The sequence below is a fragment of the Alligator mississippiensis genome, chromosome 1, assembly GCF_030867095.1.
Source record: "Alligator mississippiensis isolate rAllMis1 chromosome 1, rAllMis1, whole genome shotgun sequence".
Taxonomy (NCBI): Eukaryota; Metazoa; Chordata; order Crocodylia; family Alligatoridae; genus Alligator; species Alligator mississippiensis.
The window spans coordinates 262,420,991-262,437,016 of record NC_081824.1 but is presented as its reverse complement, the minus strand read 5'-3'; the positions used below and the strand labels follow the sequence as shown (position 1 = coordinate 262,437,016).

The following is a 16,026-nucleotide window of genomic DNA, read 5'->3' as shown; positions in this document are numbered from 1 at the left end:
AATTCAGGATTGTTTTGAGGTCTCCTTGAAAAAGAAACAAATACCATTGACTATGTTTTAGATCTAGCATGTTTTAGCTTCATGTCTTGCTTTTGTCCTTGATACATATTTAAAGACTTAATAAGGCAGGCCAAATGCATAAAACTAGTATAGAACAGTATAAAATGGTGTTATTTGTGATTGGAGACTACAGCTAAAGTGGACCCTGGTTATCGCTGCTTAACTAAGTAACTTCCCGTATTTTATAAAGGTGATATTTTTTAGTTGTTATTCTTTGATTTTACCATAACCATATAGATATTCTATTTTAGCAGTAAACATGATTAAAGATATTCTGAGAAGAACATTGTGTAAATATCAGTATTTCACTCCTAAAACTTTCAGGGTCAGAAAAAAAAATTCCCTGAACCATTTCCAGCCAAACCACTTAGGATAAGAGTAGCAGAAATAATTAGAAAGGGAACAATTAGTTGGATTGGCAAGACTTCTGACATGTGTGCTATTTTAATGAAGTGTGTGTGTGCTGTGTATAATTTTTTTTGGCGTATACCAGAAACCTGTTGAATGTATAACCTTAAATGCAAACATAGTATTAAATATATATATATTTTATTATTGACACAAAACAAAAATTCTTACTTTCAGCCTTAAAAATACAAAGAAGGTATAGAAAAGTTTCAGCTACAATTTCTGTGGAGTAAAAGAGATCATCAAGTATCAGAACAGAAACAAGCAAAATATACATCCAAGTCAATTAACAATTCTAAGACCTGAGTTTCTGCTCCTTCTCTTCTCCCATTTCTGTCAGTGTCTTAACTTGTTGGTAAAAGTCTTGGTAATCAGCCACTAAACAAACTTTTTATTTATTTAGGCTCTTACAAGTTTAGCAACAAGCGGGGTCAGGGGAGGGAGGAGCAAATAAAGTCTTTCCAGACTTCCATTTCTGTAGTTTAGCATTTGCCAAGCATTCAGCAATGCTTCCTTACCTTGTGCGTGTAGCACCAGAAATTGCCTGATGGTTTCCTGCCCAAGCACTAGTCAGCACTAGGACCACTCAAATGATATTAGATGAGATTGGGGATGCTCAGGCTACCACTATTATAGGCCTACATGCTTTATGCTACATCTTAATCACTCTCAGTCATATATTATTGTAAACATTTTAATTAAGAAAAAGTAACTGGGAAATGAAAGTCAACTAGATAAATCTAACCTTTCAAAATGTAGCTCACCAAAAAGGATTCCAATGGACAAGCCTAATGTTGAGTCTTTCTTTTCTTTAAAATTGTTGATCTATTTATCATTTTCAATAAACAAACACAAACTAAACCATGACACCTGCATGTTCACCTTGAATGGCATTTTCAACAGTTAATTAGTTTCATTTGGGAACATTTTCTATGAACCCTTGTAAAGTCTTTGTTCCAATCTAGGCTACTGAGTGTAAACATAGAAACATAAGGTGTTTGGTCCTTGGGTATGTGAACCAGCATCTATCCTCCTGCCACAATTAAGATGAGAATTATGCTGGTCTGCTTCTGTCCCGTGCACCCTTGTCCCCCTCTCTCTCCTTCTTCCTTGTACAGTATAGTACCTGTCCACTGGAATGAGCCCATTTCAAGGTCAAGGCCCAGAAATTCAGTCTTGGGTAGGCCCAAGAGAGGGCACAGCAGGTTTACATTCTCCAGGCCAGTTGACAAACTCATCAGGCCACAGACATTTAACTCCCACTTGATTTTGTCAATGTCAGTCTTTTGATGCTTTCCAAGGGCTGGTTCCGCTGGGTTGCTCTTGTCAGCTTCTGCAATTGGTGTTAAAACCTTCTCAGAAGACACCACTGATCTTTTCTGAAATCTGTTCTCACTGCTGGCCCAGCATAGCCGAAGTTTGGTGATTCTTGGTTTAAAAGCAGCTACACTTTGTATATAGCATGAATTTCTAAAACCTAGTGAAGCACCCTGGTGCCAATGTTATATGTTCAGAGTATAACATTTTGCAATAACTGTACTCTTTAAACTAGCATTAGACTTCAGGGTGCATATCTGCTAAACCTGTGCTTGGCATTGGACATGGAGGGGGTAGGACCTGTATGGGCATAAGTGGCTTACCAGTTTGACCTACAAGGTAAGTTAGAGCATTCTCAGGGAAGCTCTAATTTCTGCTGTGTGCAGTGGTCCATAAAGGGTAACTGCAGAAAGCAGGGATATAGCCAAAGGATAGTGCTCTGTAACCCTGTACATCCATCACATGAGAAGGAGGTACAGGGATGCAGTGACACCTCAGCTAATCACTCAAGTCAGGTTTGAAAACTGCACTGTGCCCCCTGGCTGGCAGAAAGCAGCTTTGGTGGGCCCAAAAGTCTGTCTTAAAAATATGATGCCTTTTCAAGCAAGGAACTGTGAACTTTTCAAATGCCTTTTTAAGGACTCAAGCACAACTACAACAGCTTTGTTCAAAATGAATTAGATAACCCCAGTACTGGGGTTATTAATAGGTATGCACTGGGAACGTGAATTAAAAGTGAAAAGCTCTCCTTGCTTACAGTTAATTCACTGGCTCTACAGCAAAACTGAAAGGGAACAATCAAGTCCACCACTTTTAAAGCCTTTTAATTTCAAACACACTGGCATTCCCATTACACATTTCCATCACTAATCTATAAAGGTCTCATAAGGTGGTGTTATAAAAGCTGGTTAATAAAAAAAGACTAGATTACCTTTGAAAAAGTGTACAATCACATCAATCTAAAGAAGCACAAATATTATTTTACAGTGGGAATCAATTAGTAATGCAGGAAAAAATGTATTTATAATTTTAATGGGATCACCAGGAAAAATATGTATCAGTTGAGAAGGCATAGTATACAAGTACGATTCACATATCTTTACTTAATCTTTTATCCATCTGAACAATAAATAAACAAAAAATCCCTTAGGTCTATAGTAATGTTGATGCGATGGCTAGGGAGACAAAAGCCACACAGGCTTATGGAGGCTAAGAGTGATGATCTATGCAACTAAAAAAAGTTGCTCAATGGTCAAAAGAAACTAAAATGAAAGTGGAGTTATGCTCTGAAATGGGTATTGACTGCTTCAGTTAAGCTAACTGCAGGCAGGTAGAAGGTAACAGCCCTCAGCCAGCTAATAAACCTATTTTGAAATGTTTTTTCTTCCCTCTGTAAGGCAACTCCTGGTGTGAATAATAATGCTAAGTGAAAAAAAATGAACAGCAGTGACCAACTCCTCCTGCTGCTCTAATTAAGAGAATGGCATTGTAGTGCCATATACCAGCTGAAGATCTGTTCCTGAATCTGGCTACTGGGACTATCTGTCACCCTTCTGGACCTCCCTTAACTTTCATTTTAGCTCTGCCATTCACTTTCAGCTTTGAAAGCTGAAATGTCACTTTACAGCTGTGATTAAAATGTAGTCCTTTCAAAGGCAACTGCAAAATGTACTTCTTTACCATGGAGAACAGAGGAAAGCACCCTAGGTGACCATGTATTAAAGGGTTATTAAAACTTTCTGGGGCTAGTTTCTCTTTGAAAATGGCATAAATATCCATTTAACCAATCACTTGTTAGCTTATCACATAAAAGGCCCAATCCAAACCTTCAATACTTTTACTCAGTGTGATTCAACATGACTAAGTAAAACTCCAATAAGTAAAACTACTAAATATAGACTTACTTGTTTGCCAGCTTGGGCCCAAAATACCTACGCAGGTTCTTAACACACATTACAACTCTGAATACAGCAGGCCTTTGGAGTAAAGCCATGTGCATACAGTTCTCATTAAAGCACCTAAAAACAATTTGAGACCTACACCTGATTGCCTTATGGATAGAAGTCTCATCGCATCAAAGACATACAAGTCAGGCAGGTAGGGTTTACTGCACCAGGATACATCTATAATTTAAAAGCACAACCTTTTTCCAACCTGTGGTTAAGAAAAACTATATTTGAAAATTCAAGAAAAGTCCATGTTTCACCTGCAAAGGCTTCAAGCTTTATCCTGAAGCAAATGCTTTCAGTTTCCTTATAAGTTAAGTTTTATGACGGAAACACGAAAACAGCGAGCTCAACTCTCAACAAGCTGACACGCATGCAGCTGCAGCTATTCATGTCACAAATTATAAACAAATAATAATAAAAATATATCAAGAGATATCTCTAAAGAGATTCATAACTATATTCTTAAAATAAAGAAATACATGGTATTCATACTATATATGAGAACTGCAAGGCAGAGTGTTACAACATAGGGATGAGATCTTCTCACCAATCATGATGACTATATGTTCACTCAAATCTGAGTTGTGTGCATGTGCACACAACAGTGAGGAACAGCCTCTACAGGATTAAAGAACTTTCCCATCTTTGTGGCACATACCTCTATGCTGTTCCCATATTCCAAATAAAAATTCACTTAGGTGAATATTTGTTAATTTTAAATTACATATTTACACTGTATCTACAAAGCTTCAACCCACATCCTACAATTCAAACAAAAAGTCCTGGAACAAATTTACCAACAGACAAACAAAAATACTATGTGGTTTTCCTTTTTTGCAAAGCAGGCACAGCCCAGGTGCTGCTAAGCAGTTTTCCAGTCACACTGTACAGAAATGTCTCTTCCAGGTTTGCCGGAGCAGATTCTTTAGCTGCTGCTGCCACCTTGCTGTTGCAAGTGCAATTGCAAGATGAGATCTTGAATTTCTTCCCTTTTGTTTTTCACCACCCGACGAGGGAACCAACGCTCCAAGTGCATGGGCTGCTCAAAGTTAATGATAGGATTCTGGTGACAGAAAGAGACAAGTTTATAGCAAGGATCTGTAAAGAGATCTTCACTCAAACATCAGCTTTCCCACACAACCTACAAAGTGTGCCACTGCTGAGAATGGACTGCATTTTCAAATCTTTTGCTGTAAGTGAAGAGTTTGTCACATATGGGTTCTCGAAAGTTGTGGAAACTGCATGATGAAGAAGAACTAGCATAATAATAAGCCCATCTATCTACCCTGTTGGATTCTTGGCTGGTGAAGAAATAAGAATGACTCTGAGTTCAGAAGGACACCAGTGGGAGAGACTGTAGGATAAGGGTAAGATTTTTTGCCCTGTAGCACCAGAAACCATGCTTGGGATAGATTGCCTGCACTGGTACTGTGCCCAATGCTCCACATTCCACTTGCAGAAACGGAGAATACATAGAGTGCAGTGAGAACAGCTGGCCCTAATCACCTAGGGTTCCCTGGAGGCCACAAATTAGCTGCCACAAACCCAGGATCGGGGGCTGGGGGGTGGTGCGGAACGCAACTTTAATTACCTTCTTTATCATCCACTAGAAGGAAACTGTGATATCCAAGCGTTACATTTTAATGAGGGGGAAAAAAAGATAAGAGTATAAGAAAAGCACCTGATGAAATTACTAGAAAATTAGCGGTTCAGAAAGAATTATACTGAACTTCAGTTCATGCCTATGCAGCAGCATATGTTTCTCTGCATAAAGACTTGTCAGAGGGCTAAGGCGCCACCCATGAGTTTATATGTAAAAGTCTCTAGGTGAGTAATACAAGAAGAATAAGTGCTATGCACAGGCTCCAAACATGTCAGAACAGCTAGGAATCTTCAGGCAAGCCAGGGGAAAAACCACAGTGTCACAGCCAGAAACCTCTACAAAAAGAGAGGTAGGAGGTAGGCTGCCTAGAGCCTAGCTCCAAAAAGATCTGTTCTTAGGGTAAGAATGGATTTTCTCTTTGCTTACTCAAAGAGAAAAATGCATTTATCCTGATAATTACAGCTTTCAGAGACATTTGAGGATTTCACTCAGAGTGACATAATTGTTTCCATACTGTACCTGGAAAAAGGCTTCCACATACTGCAGTAAATATACCCCACAATCACTGCTGTTATCCTGTTTCGGGACTCTAGGACAGAAATCAATCATTGTTGATTTGCCGAACTCCCGGTGGGTTTTTCGTTTAACTTCCCATTCTATTTCCAGGTACCTAAAATGAAAACAGGTTAGATAAAATATTCACATAATAATTATCTCATTCAACCCTTTTGAGGGTATTACTCAGCACTTTCCTAGAACTAGGAAAACATCACAAATTTTCTAATGGTGCAGTATTTTGTTATAGATTATACTCCATTTAAGTGTGTAACCTTCCATCTGAAAACACTATATGCTCACCTAGGGCATACACTTATTTGAACTTAAACTCATTAAATAATATACAACACTGTTAATACTGTGGTACTGGCCGTCCTAAACTGGCTAGCTTCCTTCATTTAAAAGACTTTTGATGGCTACTTCCCCTTCTCTATTTCTGGTGCAGTTATATGGAGTATAATTAGTACAAAATAGTTACCATTACAGTTAGCTTGTTAATGGAGTGCAGTTAAGTTACTAAGATACTGAAAAATCATGAATTTAAGCAGTCTGTGCACTTAATCAATATGCAGACAAATGGAGTTTGTTAACTATGAGCCACGTGCAACAAACAGGAACCAGCTCTGTGTAACGCAGTTAAGCAAATTATGTACTTGTCCAGCATGCAGGTAAATAAAGTACATCATATCCATGGATGTCCCTACCAAATCATTTACATTAGGCATGTCACATATATGATCTATGGGTTGGATCCGGCCCATGGAGCTGCCTCATCAACACCAAGAGGCGACCAGAAGTCAGGGTGTGGTAAGCTGTGGGCATGGCCTACTGAAGAATGTGGGGTCCTGTGGCCCCAGTAGACATGGCCATTGAGACCACGGGGCTGCGCAGCGCAACAGAAGCCTAGGAGACCCTGTGATCTCTTGGGACATCTATACACATGTTCCAGGGTAGGGGTAGGGGATGGTGTTTTAATTAGAGCAGCTCACAGGAACTGCTCTAATTAAAATGCCCACAGTGTCTTCTGTATTCAGCGTCCCACGCTTTAACTAAAGCCCGCTCGACAAGGTTTAGTTAAAGTGCCCCTGCTGCCATTTTGAAATGTGGGGATGCTGAATACACGTGATGGCGAGGCTGCTGGAGCATTCTAATTAGAACGCGTCAGAGCAGGCATCCAACCTGTGTACAGACACCCTGGGGCCTGCTGCTGTTTGCACCCTTCCGCCAGAGCAAGTACCCAACTAGCCCATAGCTGTTTGCCACAAATGCCACCACCATAGCTGCCATCACTGCTGCAGCCATTGCAACTGTGGTGGCCACCCTGTTTCCCCAGGCCAGATCCAGCTCAGGACCCCAAGCGAGTTTGACACCCATACGTACTTTCCATAATGTTTGAGATAGCCATGGTAGTTGTAGTCTTATGGAAAAGGCAACTCTGATCAGCTCCCTGTACAATGAAGCCATTAAGACACTTTGGAACTTCTTAAACCCATACACCTCAAGGAACTATAATCATCGTATATGATTATCATGCAAATTTTGAATTTGGTTCATGCTGTCAGGCCTTTCATCATGAGAAAACCAGCATCTTGCTATGTTAACCATAAAACTAATAGAATTTACATTAACTTCATGTTGGCAGCATACCAGTATATATGGTATACATTATAGCTTTACAGCTTGCAAGTAGCCCTTTTGTAATTTATCCGCAATGCTTCAGGGATTGTTGTAATTTACAGATGTGTTGGACTAGCCACAAGGAGGCTTCCCTGCTACCTGCTGACAGCAACTGCAATACACCAATAAACTGAAAGGATCCAGAGTTCAGATGAAAGTAGGATTTGATTTACTGTGGACCTGACTGCCATCTCCTCCTACAAGAAACATGACAGGAAGGGAACCTGTGAAGAGAAAGTTCAAAGGTTCCTTTAGAAGAATTTTCTCCAGCGTTGGTGATGTGGAGTGAGGTTTGCCTCTCCCCATTCACAGTACTGTGTTCAGGTCTCAAACCTCACAGGTCCCACATCCCTGCAGGAGCATTTAATTTAAAACTACTTCCCAATTCCCTGTGGCCCTCCCTGGCTTATTGCTGCTATGCTCTACTAGAAACATGCTTCGAAGACTCCTCCTGGCAGCAGCAACCTAGAGGTCTCTGACTAGGGGCATTCCAAAGCACAGACTATTTACTCTTGAATAGGAGTCTGATGGTGGGAAGATTTTTCTTGTCTATGAATAGATCTTTGGCATCTAGGAAGTCCTTTGTGTGCCCAGAGCAGGAAGGTGATATCACAGAATTCACTGTCCCTGAACCAATCCCAGAACAGTGTGAACAGGATTTAAATTGCGCAGAGATTTAATCTGTGCATGCCATTAAGTCATCTTCTTTTTGCTCTATTTGCTTAAGTGAATACAACCAGTTTCAAGCTAGCTATTTAATATGGTCAATAAGGTGCCTATTTTAAAAAGATTTTGGGGGCCATTATATTAATTAGTTCTGTGCAAAACTACTGAAAAGATACAGTGTCAATATTGCTGTTGAAATGACACTATCCAAGATTACACAAAACCCTGTCATTTGTATCTGTAGCTTCTACAGAGATACTTGTAGCAATGCTGCTATTCTAACATGCCATAAACGGCTACTTCAACTCAACACAATCACCTCATATACAATTCTTCCCTCTGCCCCTCCAAGCCCCCAGTACTTTCAATAAAGAACACTGAGTTTGCAGACTTCGTTCCAATGCTTAACAGATAAAAAAAAAATCTAAACATATTCTTAGTCTTGCCTTCCAAGCTATTTATTTGTGCTTTAATGCAATTAAAACAGTATGCCAAATTTTCAGCTAGCCAAATCTGGTATCATACTTCAACTCCTTGCAAAAAGGACATAATCACGTAATCGTGCATACAATGTTGCGCTAAGGCAATTATTCACTCAAAAAAAGTGAGCGCTTTTTAAAAACTGGCCATTTAAAAAGAACACTTGCAGATTTAAAAAGGAAACTTCTCATCTGTGTTACTAACAAAACACTCCTACTATTAAAACACAGAATTTGAAAAATCTGCTATTCCTTCTACCATTAATTTTTCCCCTAATGCACTATATCAGGGGTCGGCAACATGCTAAGCATGGCACGTGAAGCCATTTTCCTCAGCACGTGTTGGGGCTGGGGCAGGGAGGCAGCAGCTGTTTGTAGCCTTCTGGCTGCAGCTGGCCCAGGTTCTGAGTAGCTGCTGATAGTCACGGAGCCTGGGCTGCTCCCAGCAACCAGCTGGGAGGATGGAAGTCCTGCTGCAACCAACCTCTCTGTGTACTGCTGCTCCGGGTTGCACACAATGCGCTCTGGAGGGCCCAGGAAAGGGCAACAGGACCAGGAGCACAGTGTGTGCAACCCAGAGTGGCAGTGCACAGAGGGGCTGCACAGGGAAGCTGCCTGCTGCTGCAAGCTCCGTGCTGCCCTGGTCACACTTCCCCTGTGTGCATGGGAGCACCATGGGCAGCACGCAGGGTTGTGCCGCTCACTGCTGCCCCGCCTGCAGGAGAAGTGTGGCCAGGGCAGTGGGGAGCTCGGAGAGGCAGGCAGCTTTCTGCGCCCCCCGCCGAGCCCTGCCATGCTGAATTCCACACACTGTTCTGCAGAAGCGGTGGCAAGGGCAGCATCGCCAGTATCTGCTGCCTCCCCGGGGCCGGGGCTGGGAAGCAGCTAGGAAAGGGGCCGGGGCTGGGGCGGCAGCAGCTGTTTGCAGCTTCCTGGCTGCAGCGAGCCCAGGTTCTGGGTAGCTGTTGATAGCCACAGAACCTGGGCTGGGGGTCAGGGGCTTTGGGTGTGGGGCAAGGGGCACAAGCAGCGCATCCTGCCATGTACCCCCTGCCCTTGTTTTGTTTTTCTGGCACTCCGGCACCTTCCAAGGTAAGCATCGTGGGGGGGTTTTGGCACTCCAGCCAAAAAACGTTGCCTACCCCTGCACTATATTTAGCATGGGCAATGAAAAGGCTTGTAAGTTTTACTTCCATTTATTACATCCACACTGTAAATGTCATAGAAAAATGTTTATGACTGAACAAAAAACAATGCATTCATTTTTTTTTAAATAAATCATGGAGACTTTTCTATTGGACTTTGGTTTTACACAAATTCTTTGAAAAGTTGCAAATTGTAAGTTGGACTTAAAATGTCCTTCATAATGTTCCTTTTCTAACTAAAGAATAAACCCCAAACAATTGTTACTCACTGTCTCAGGATCTGAACTGTGCTCCGCAGGGAACCTGCTTTCAAGGAATCTAAGATGAGTATACAAGGCCTGCAGAGAATGAAAAGGAAAAAAAATCAACCTCATATTTCATTTTGCAGTGTCTAATTAAAGTTTGAATCAGAAAGGAGTTTTAAAACTTTGTGACTGAATTTCAGTGGTAATATCAAGTAGGAAGATTAGTGACTGGCTGGGGAAGTCTGAACTGAGTGTGCTCATGGGCATTTTTATGATATGAAGACTTGAAGAAATTCTCCTAATATATTGAGTGTAGACATCTAAATGCTCATGCATTATGAAAGCACAAACCTACCTTTTACAAATTTTCTGTGGGTTGGAATCATTTAAGGAGCTCTGAAAAAAAATATTACAATTTACAAGCAATATCCAGAAAAGGCACAAAATTACTGAATACTGTCATCAACTGAAAACTGATGAAATAAGTTAATATTGTGGAATCTGAATTTCACAGGTTCCTTATTCTCCTGGAAAGATGCAGGCTCCCAAACCAGCTGGGCACAAGTGTAGCCACAGCAATGGTTGTATAGAACCACTGAGGTGCTCCAACTGTTTGCCCTGGTGCTGCTTATCCGATCAGTTCTATGGAACCCGCTGATAAGCTCCAGATGAGAGGGTAAGTGACAGCTTTCAAAGTATAAGTTGTAGCATCCAGCTGAGTGGCTTGTCCTTCCTTCAGCAACCTGCTGCAAGCAAAGTGAGTTGCAAATGACTTGGGCCCAAAAGACCTGGCTTTTCCTGTACCTAACAATATGTATGGGATACATTCAAGATAAACATCAATGCATTTCACTAAAACATTAGCAAGGAAGACTGTCAGTGTCAACTTGAATTCTGCTCACCAGCCCATTCCAAGTCACAACATTAAGTCACTTCTATTGTCTGGTGCCTGAAGAAGGAAGAGGCCATGGCCCCTTGTTCCTATGTCCAAACGCTAGTTCTGACCAGGTCCTTGGCTGGACATCAGAAGACTTCTATCCCTCACAGCTTAAATTTTTGGACCCACAGGCCAGACAAAGGGTGCAGAGCTGGTCTGTGAGCTGGAGAGGCTCCTGCATGCCAGGATTGGGCTCGGAGAGCCCTATGTGCTAGAACTGGGCTCCAACGCCCTCTGCCATTCCCTGCATGCTGGGATAAAGCCTGGTGCCACCATGTGTGCCTCATCAAGTGCACAGGGTCGCACCCCACAGGGCTCCCCACACACCATGGTTAGTCCTGCAGGCTAGAGGAGTTGGGAATTGGGCACCCCTGGTTGAGAAGAGTGGTGCTCAACCTATAGCCTGCGGGTCTCCTGATGCATGTAGAGATGACATGACCCTATATGTTAGATCATGTTAGTATGTGAGGCTGCTTCATAGCTGGGTCTGGCCAGTGTGCAATCCAGCCCACGGACTGGCCTCAAGCACAAGATGCAACCACTCATCTGGCCTGCGGGGCTGGACAGGGTAAGTGCCACTACTCTAGCAAGATATATTGCACTGGTTCACATATTACATTGATTCTCAGTTTAGTCCAGCAGTCCTCAAACTAGAGGTCATGATCCTATAATAAAGAGTTACAAGCTTTGAGGTACTTAATTTACAGCACTCAGGCTCTTTTCAAAAGTACAAAAAAGTGCTTGTGCAAAGAATTTAGGAATCACTAATGCAACTCATGATCTTTCTTATAACTAACTATGGCCTGGTGTAAATTGTGGGCCCAGCTAACTAATATTGTGGCCCAATTGTGGCAGAGGCCACCGTTTTTGTGCCTACATGGTGGTACCCCTGCCCACCCCACCACAACATACCTCCTGATTGGCTGATGGAGCAGGTTTAGAATCAAGTTTAATTGCAGCAGCAGAGGTCTTTCTCCCAAGGCTTCTAATCACCGCAGCAGCAAAAGCCTAGCAGCCCAGGGGAGAGGGAAAGGGGTCACAAATGGGACAGGAGGAAGAGAGAGCTTGGGGATGGGGGGGGGGGAGGGGGGGGGCTGTTTGCTCCTCTGGGTGGATTCACTCAACAGCTTATCTTCCATTTCTACTGCCTCCCTACCAATCTTTAAGAGACAAGGCAACAGCTACCACTTCCAGCTTGCGGTCAGCTGGACAAGAATGAAGCTGCAATAGTGAAAAGTAACCCGAATATCAGGAACTTCAATCATCCCACCAAAAAACAGTATGAATTCAGATTCAGAGATTACAACTTTGCAAAAGTCATGAAAATCTACTAGCCTGAATAAAAATATTTTTTCTGCTCTTCATTGTATTCATAATGAATAAATTATACTTTATTCATCAGTGGAGAAAACAAACACACTCAACTACACTGAAGTTTTACAGGGTCCAGCTATTAAATGTACTACTCTAACAACACTTCCTTGGTTCTACTGATTGTAAGGGTGCTTTGTCCACAAACAACCTGCCCACAACACCTTCTGTTAACAGTCAGTTGTCAGTTATTTACATTAAGAGCTCTTTGGTCTTGCTCGGTATTATCCCCACCATCTTCCCCTTGGTCAGTCACAAGATCACACACTGCTAGAATGGCCTTACAAGAGACATGTAGCTTATCCTTCTTCCATCTCCCTACCCACAATGCTATGTCCACAGAAGTCACTGGAATTTAATGACATTATTCTACGTTTCACTACTTCGTTCTTCAAGGACCAACAGTAGTTCCTTCTTAAAAACTTCCCAAAATATTGTTCTTTAATGGCACAAAACCTTATCTCAATTCTTCATTTTTAAAAGTATTCTTCTATATTTCTTCCTACTCAGTATATGTTCTGGTGGCATATCTATATAAAAATTTGTATAATGGCCTTATTTATTTTAACCACAGTCTCTTCTTAAAAATTATTTGGAACTAAAAAAATCTCTGAGAAAAATTAGATGTATTCCCACTCTCAACTGTAATTTTCTCCCTCATCAAATAGTTGTTAATAATTAATGCTCCTAGGATTTAGTCTTCCTCACTTGTTATTGATGCTTATCAATAACCGTATCTTCTTTGCTTTATGACAGCCAAATAAATAAATTAAGCCATCAAAAAAAATGGTGCATGACATTAAAATTCACCTCACCTGGAAAATGTTACTGATACTGCTACACTTGACCCGTGCCCATATTAAAGAATATTTTACAACCTGTACCTCTCTACCATAATACCTTCCAGATGTCAAACAGGAAAGATATTTCACTCTCCAGGGACTCTAATTTCTAAACTGCCCACAACACAGTTGTACCATCATAGTAATTACATCAGGAATTCTAAATTATTTCTGTGTGATTCAGAGGACTTCTTGTTATAATCCCCTCTCTTCTGAAGTGTTTCACAAATTAAAAATATCTGATGCAAAATATCTGATGCTTTTTCTGGGACACACATATTCTACTTTTTCCTCTGTATAAGGGATAAGTCGATATAAAAGTACCAAAAAAGGGATTCTATATCGAAGAATGAGATAACACAAGAGTTTTTACAATCCATTGTATGCGTGTGTGTCTCTCTCTCTCTAAAATTGGACATGCAAATACCTCATTTGTTTCTAATTTTTTCAAACGTCTAAACTGACGAAGTTAGCCTGTGAAATCTTTGACATAGCTAATCACCTCTTGCTTTTAAAATACATTGGGAACATTTTCAAATACCTGGTGTTTTGTATGTGTGGAGCAATGGGGAGAAGTTGTTATTCTGTTTGCCTCTTAGAACTCTTCAAAATCTGGTTATTCCACAAATGACCTAAGGTGTCTGGAAAAATAGCTGTTCACTGCCCACTTTTATCAATTCCACCATTAAGCAGTTCATTAAAATACTCTCTCCATCTTTCTGTAAACTCTTGTAATCAAAAGTCTTCAAGTTCCATCATCTACAAGACTCATTCATATAAGGTATTCTTTTCCCAAATACACTGATACTTGTGTAAATCACTTTCATGCTTTCAGTGCTTCTATTCTGCTCCATTTTCTCCACCAACCCCTATATATACACTCTTGTGGTGACTCATCAGATGCTTTGTTCCTCTTTTGGTTTTATCATATTCCTCAATATAAGACAGATGGCAGTTCATACAATTGTAGAAAAGTACATCTGGAAGGGACATCTGGAGATCATTTAATCTAGCCCCCTTCTCCAAGTAGGATCATCCTTATCCAAATCATCCCATACAAGTCCTTTTCTCCTTGCTGTCACTGACAGCCCCTCTATATGAGGACAGTCTTCCACTAGATAGGGGAGTCATTATTGAGTCCAGAGATGGCTGAAGAGGCCAATCCAAAATCCATATTTGACCTGGCACACATGGCATATAGTTCTGGGAAGGAGTGGGTCTTGGTAATGTTGGTTCTTTCCCTTTGTCTCCCTCAGCCAGCTGCTTCTATATTGAGGTGAATTTGCTCTAAATGATCAATACCTTGTCATACATCATGGTGCCACGGGGAGCAATTCAGAGTTCAAGTTACCCAAGTACTGATATTAATGTCACATTTCTTCTTCTTTTGCCCACCTCTGGAGTGGTGACCATCAGCAAACTGGGAGTATAGGACCTGTTTCAGGAGTGATGTCAGGTATCCTTATGATTAGGGACCTAATTAAATGGTGCTTTCGCGATTTTCATGGAAACTGTGAAAAACAGTGGTTTCCACAGTTGCCATGAAACATGGCATTTGCTGTGATTTCCTGTGGAATCACCTGGAAAAAAAATTACTAAAAATAAAATGCTGGGTCCCCAGTGGGAGCCAGCGGTCCTCATGGCCACTGCTGCCTGGCCTCTCAGCCTAATGGAGGAGGAGGAAGGTACCAGTTGGCAGAGTGGCATGAACAAGAGCAGCCAAGAGGGTGGTTAGCTCCTTGTACCTCCTCCCCAACCAGGGCCTCTCCATCAATCAGCAGTGAGGGGTGGGGCTGCATAAAGGGCAGCTGTCCACCAACCAGTGAGCGGAGGGGCCTCCAGGACCTCTTGGTTAATCAGCAGCAAGGAGCAGGACCACCATGAATTGCCCACAAAAGTGGCTCTGCATGCTGCAAGCAGGCCATGAAGAACCCAATTTAGGTAGGTCTCTACTTACTAGGTGTCCTGTCCACCAGAGCTGTTGCGATATAAAAAATTGTTTCATGTTGTCCTTCCTTGTCCAAACTATTCCTAAAACTACACAATCAACCCTGTTGCACAACTACAAGGCATATTGCCCAAAGACACCAAAAGAAACCTAAATGGAAACAGGTAAATACATTCTTGCTGCACAACAAACCTCAAAAGTTTTCCAACAGCCTTAATCTAATCATTCCTTGATCCTTATCTCAGTTCTTCCTGTTTTGTTTGGTAGCTTTCTTTTCTGTACCTCTAATAGCCACTCATTCAGTAACAACATCCTCTGTAACATTCGTAGAACAACTTTCTAAAGCTTGAAGCTTGTTCTTTACTACGGTGTGGTATTCCTGTCTGTATTTTGGACTCCCCAGAAGTTCTAGGTTTTAGCTATTAAAAGTATTAATAGAAGTTATTTCTCTATTCACTACATATAATTCACGTTTTTGCAATCAACCTACTTTGCAAAGAACAATAATAAAGTAAGTAAGATTCATAAAGACTTCACAGTCCTCTACCAGTATATAAAGACACTTACTTTGGAATTATATGAATTCAAGGCAGAGGACAAAGTAGTCTGCTGATCACCATCTGGCATGAGACAATAAATGAAAAGTTGTTAAAAGAAAGTATTATCTTTTTGAATTGTGCAATATTTGAATGTCTTGGTCTTTGTGGGGATCAACTTTTTAAATCAACATTGATGAGAACTAGGCCCCAGTACAGTGACATTCATGTAGACATATTACGCCTTTGATTTCAAATTCCATTTGCATTTACGTACAAGGACAC

General features: G+C 41.2%; 1 protein-coding gene across 3 annotated transcripts in view; it reads right to left on the bottom strand.

Moving 5' to 3' along the window:
• Positions 1–592: 592 nt before the first annotated feature.
• Positions 593–16,026, bottom strand: part of SENP7 (SUMO specific peptidase 7) — a 70,399-nt gene continuing 54,965 nt past the window's right edge. For 2 of the 3 annotated variants that reach the window (XM_019476243.2, XM_019476244.2), the window contains 6 exons: positions 15,773–15,825; positions 11,957–12,052; positions 10,463–10,503; positions 10,132–10,200; positions 5,857–6,007; positions 593–4,797 (listed from right to left, as the gene is read on the bottom strand). In XM_019476243.2, coding sequence (XP_019331788.2) covers positions 4,660–4,797; positions 5,857–6,007; positions 10,132–10,200; positions 10,463–10,503; positions 11,957–12,052; positions 15,773–15,825 — 548 coding nt within the window. In that variant the 3' untranslated portion in view covers positions 593–4,659. The remainder of the gene's footprint in view (positions 4,798–5,856; positions 6,008–10,131; positions 10,201–10,462; positions 10,504–11,956; positions 12,053–15,772; positions 15,826–16,026) is intronic. The other variant, XM_019476245.2, reaches the window with a different exon arrangement.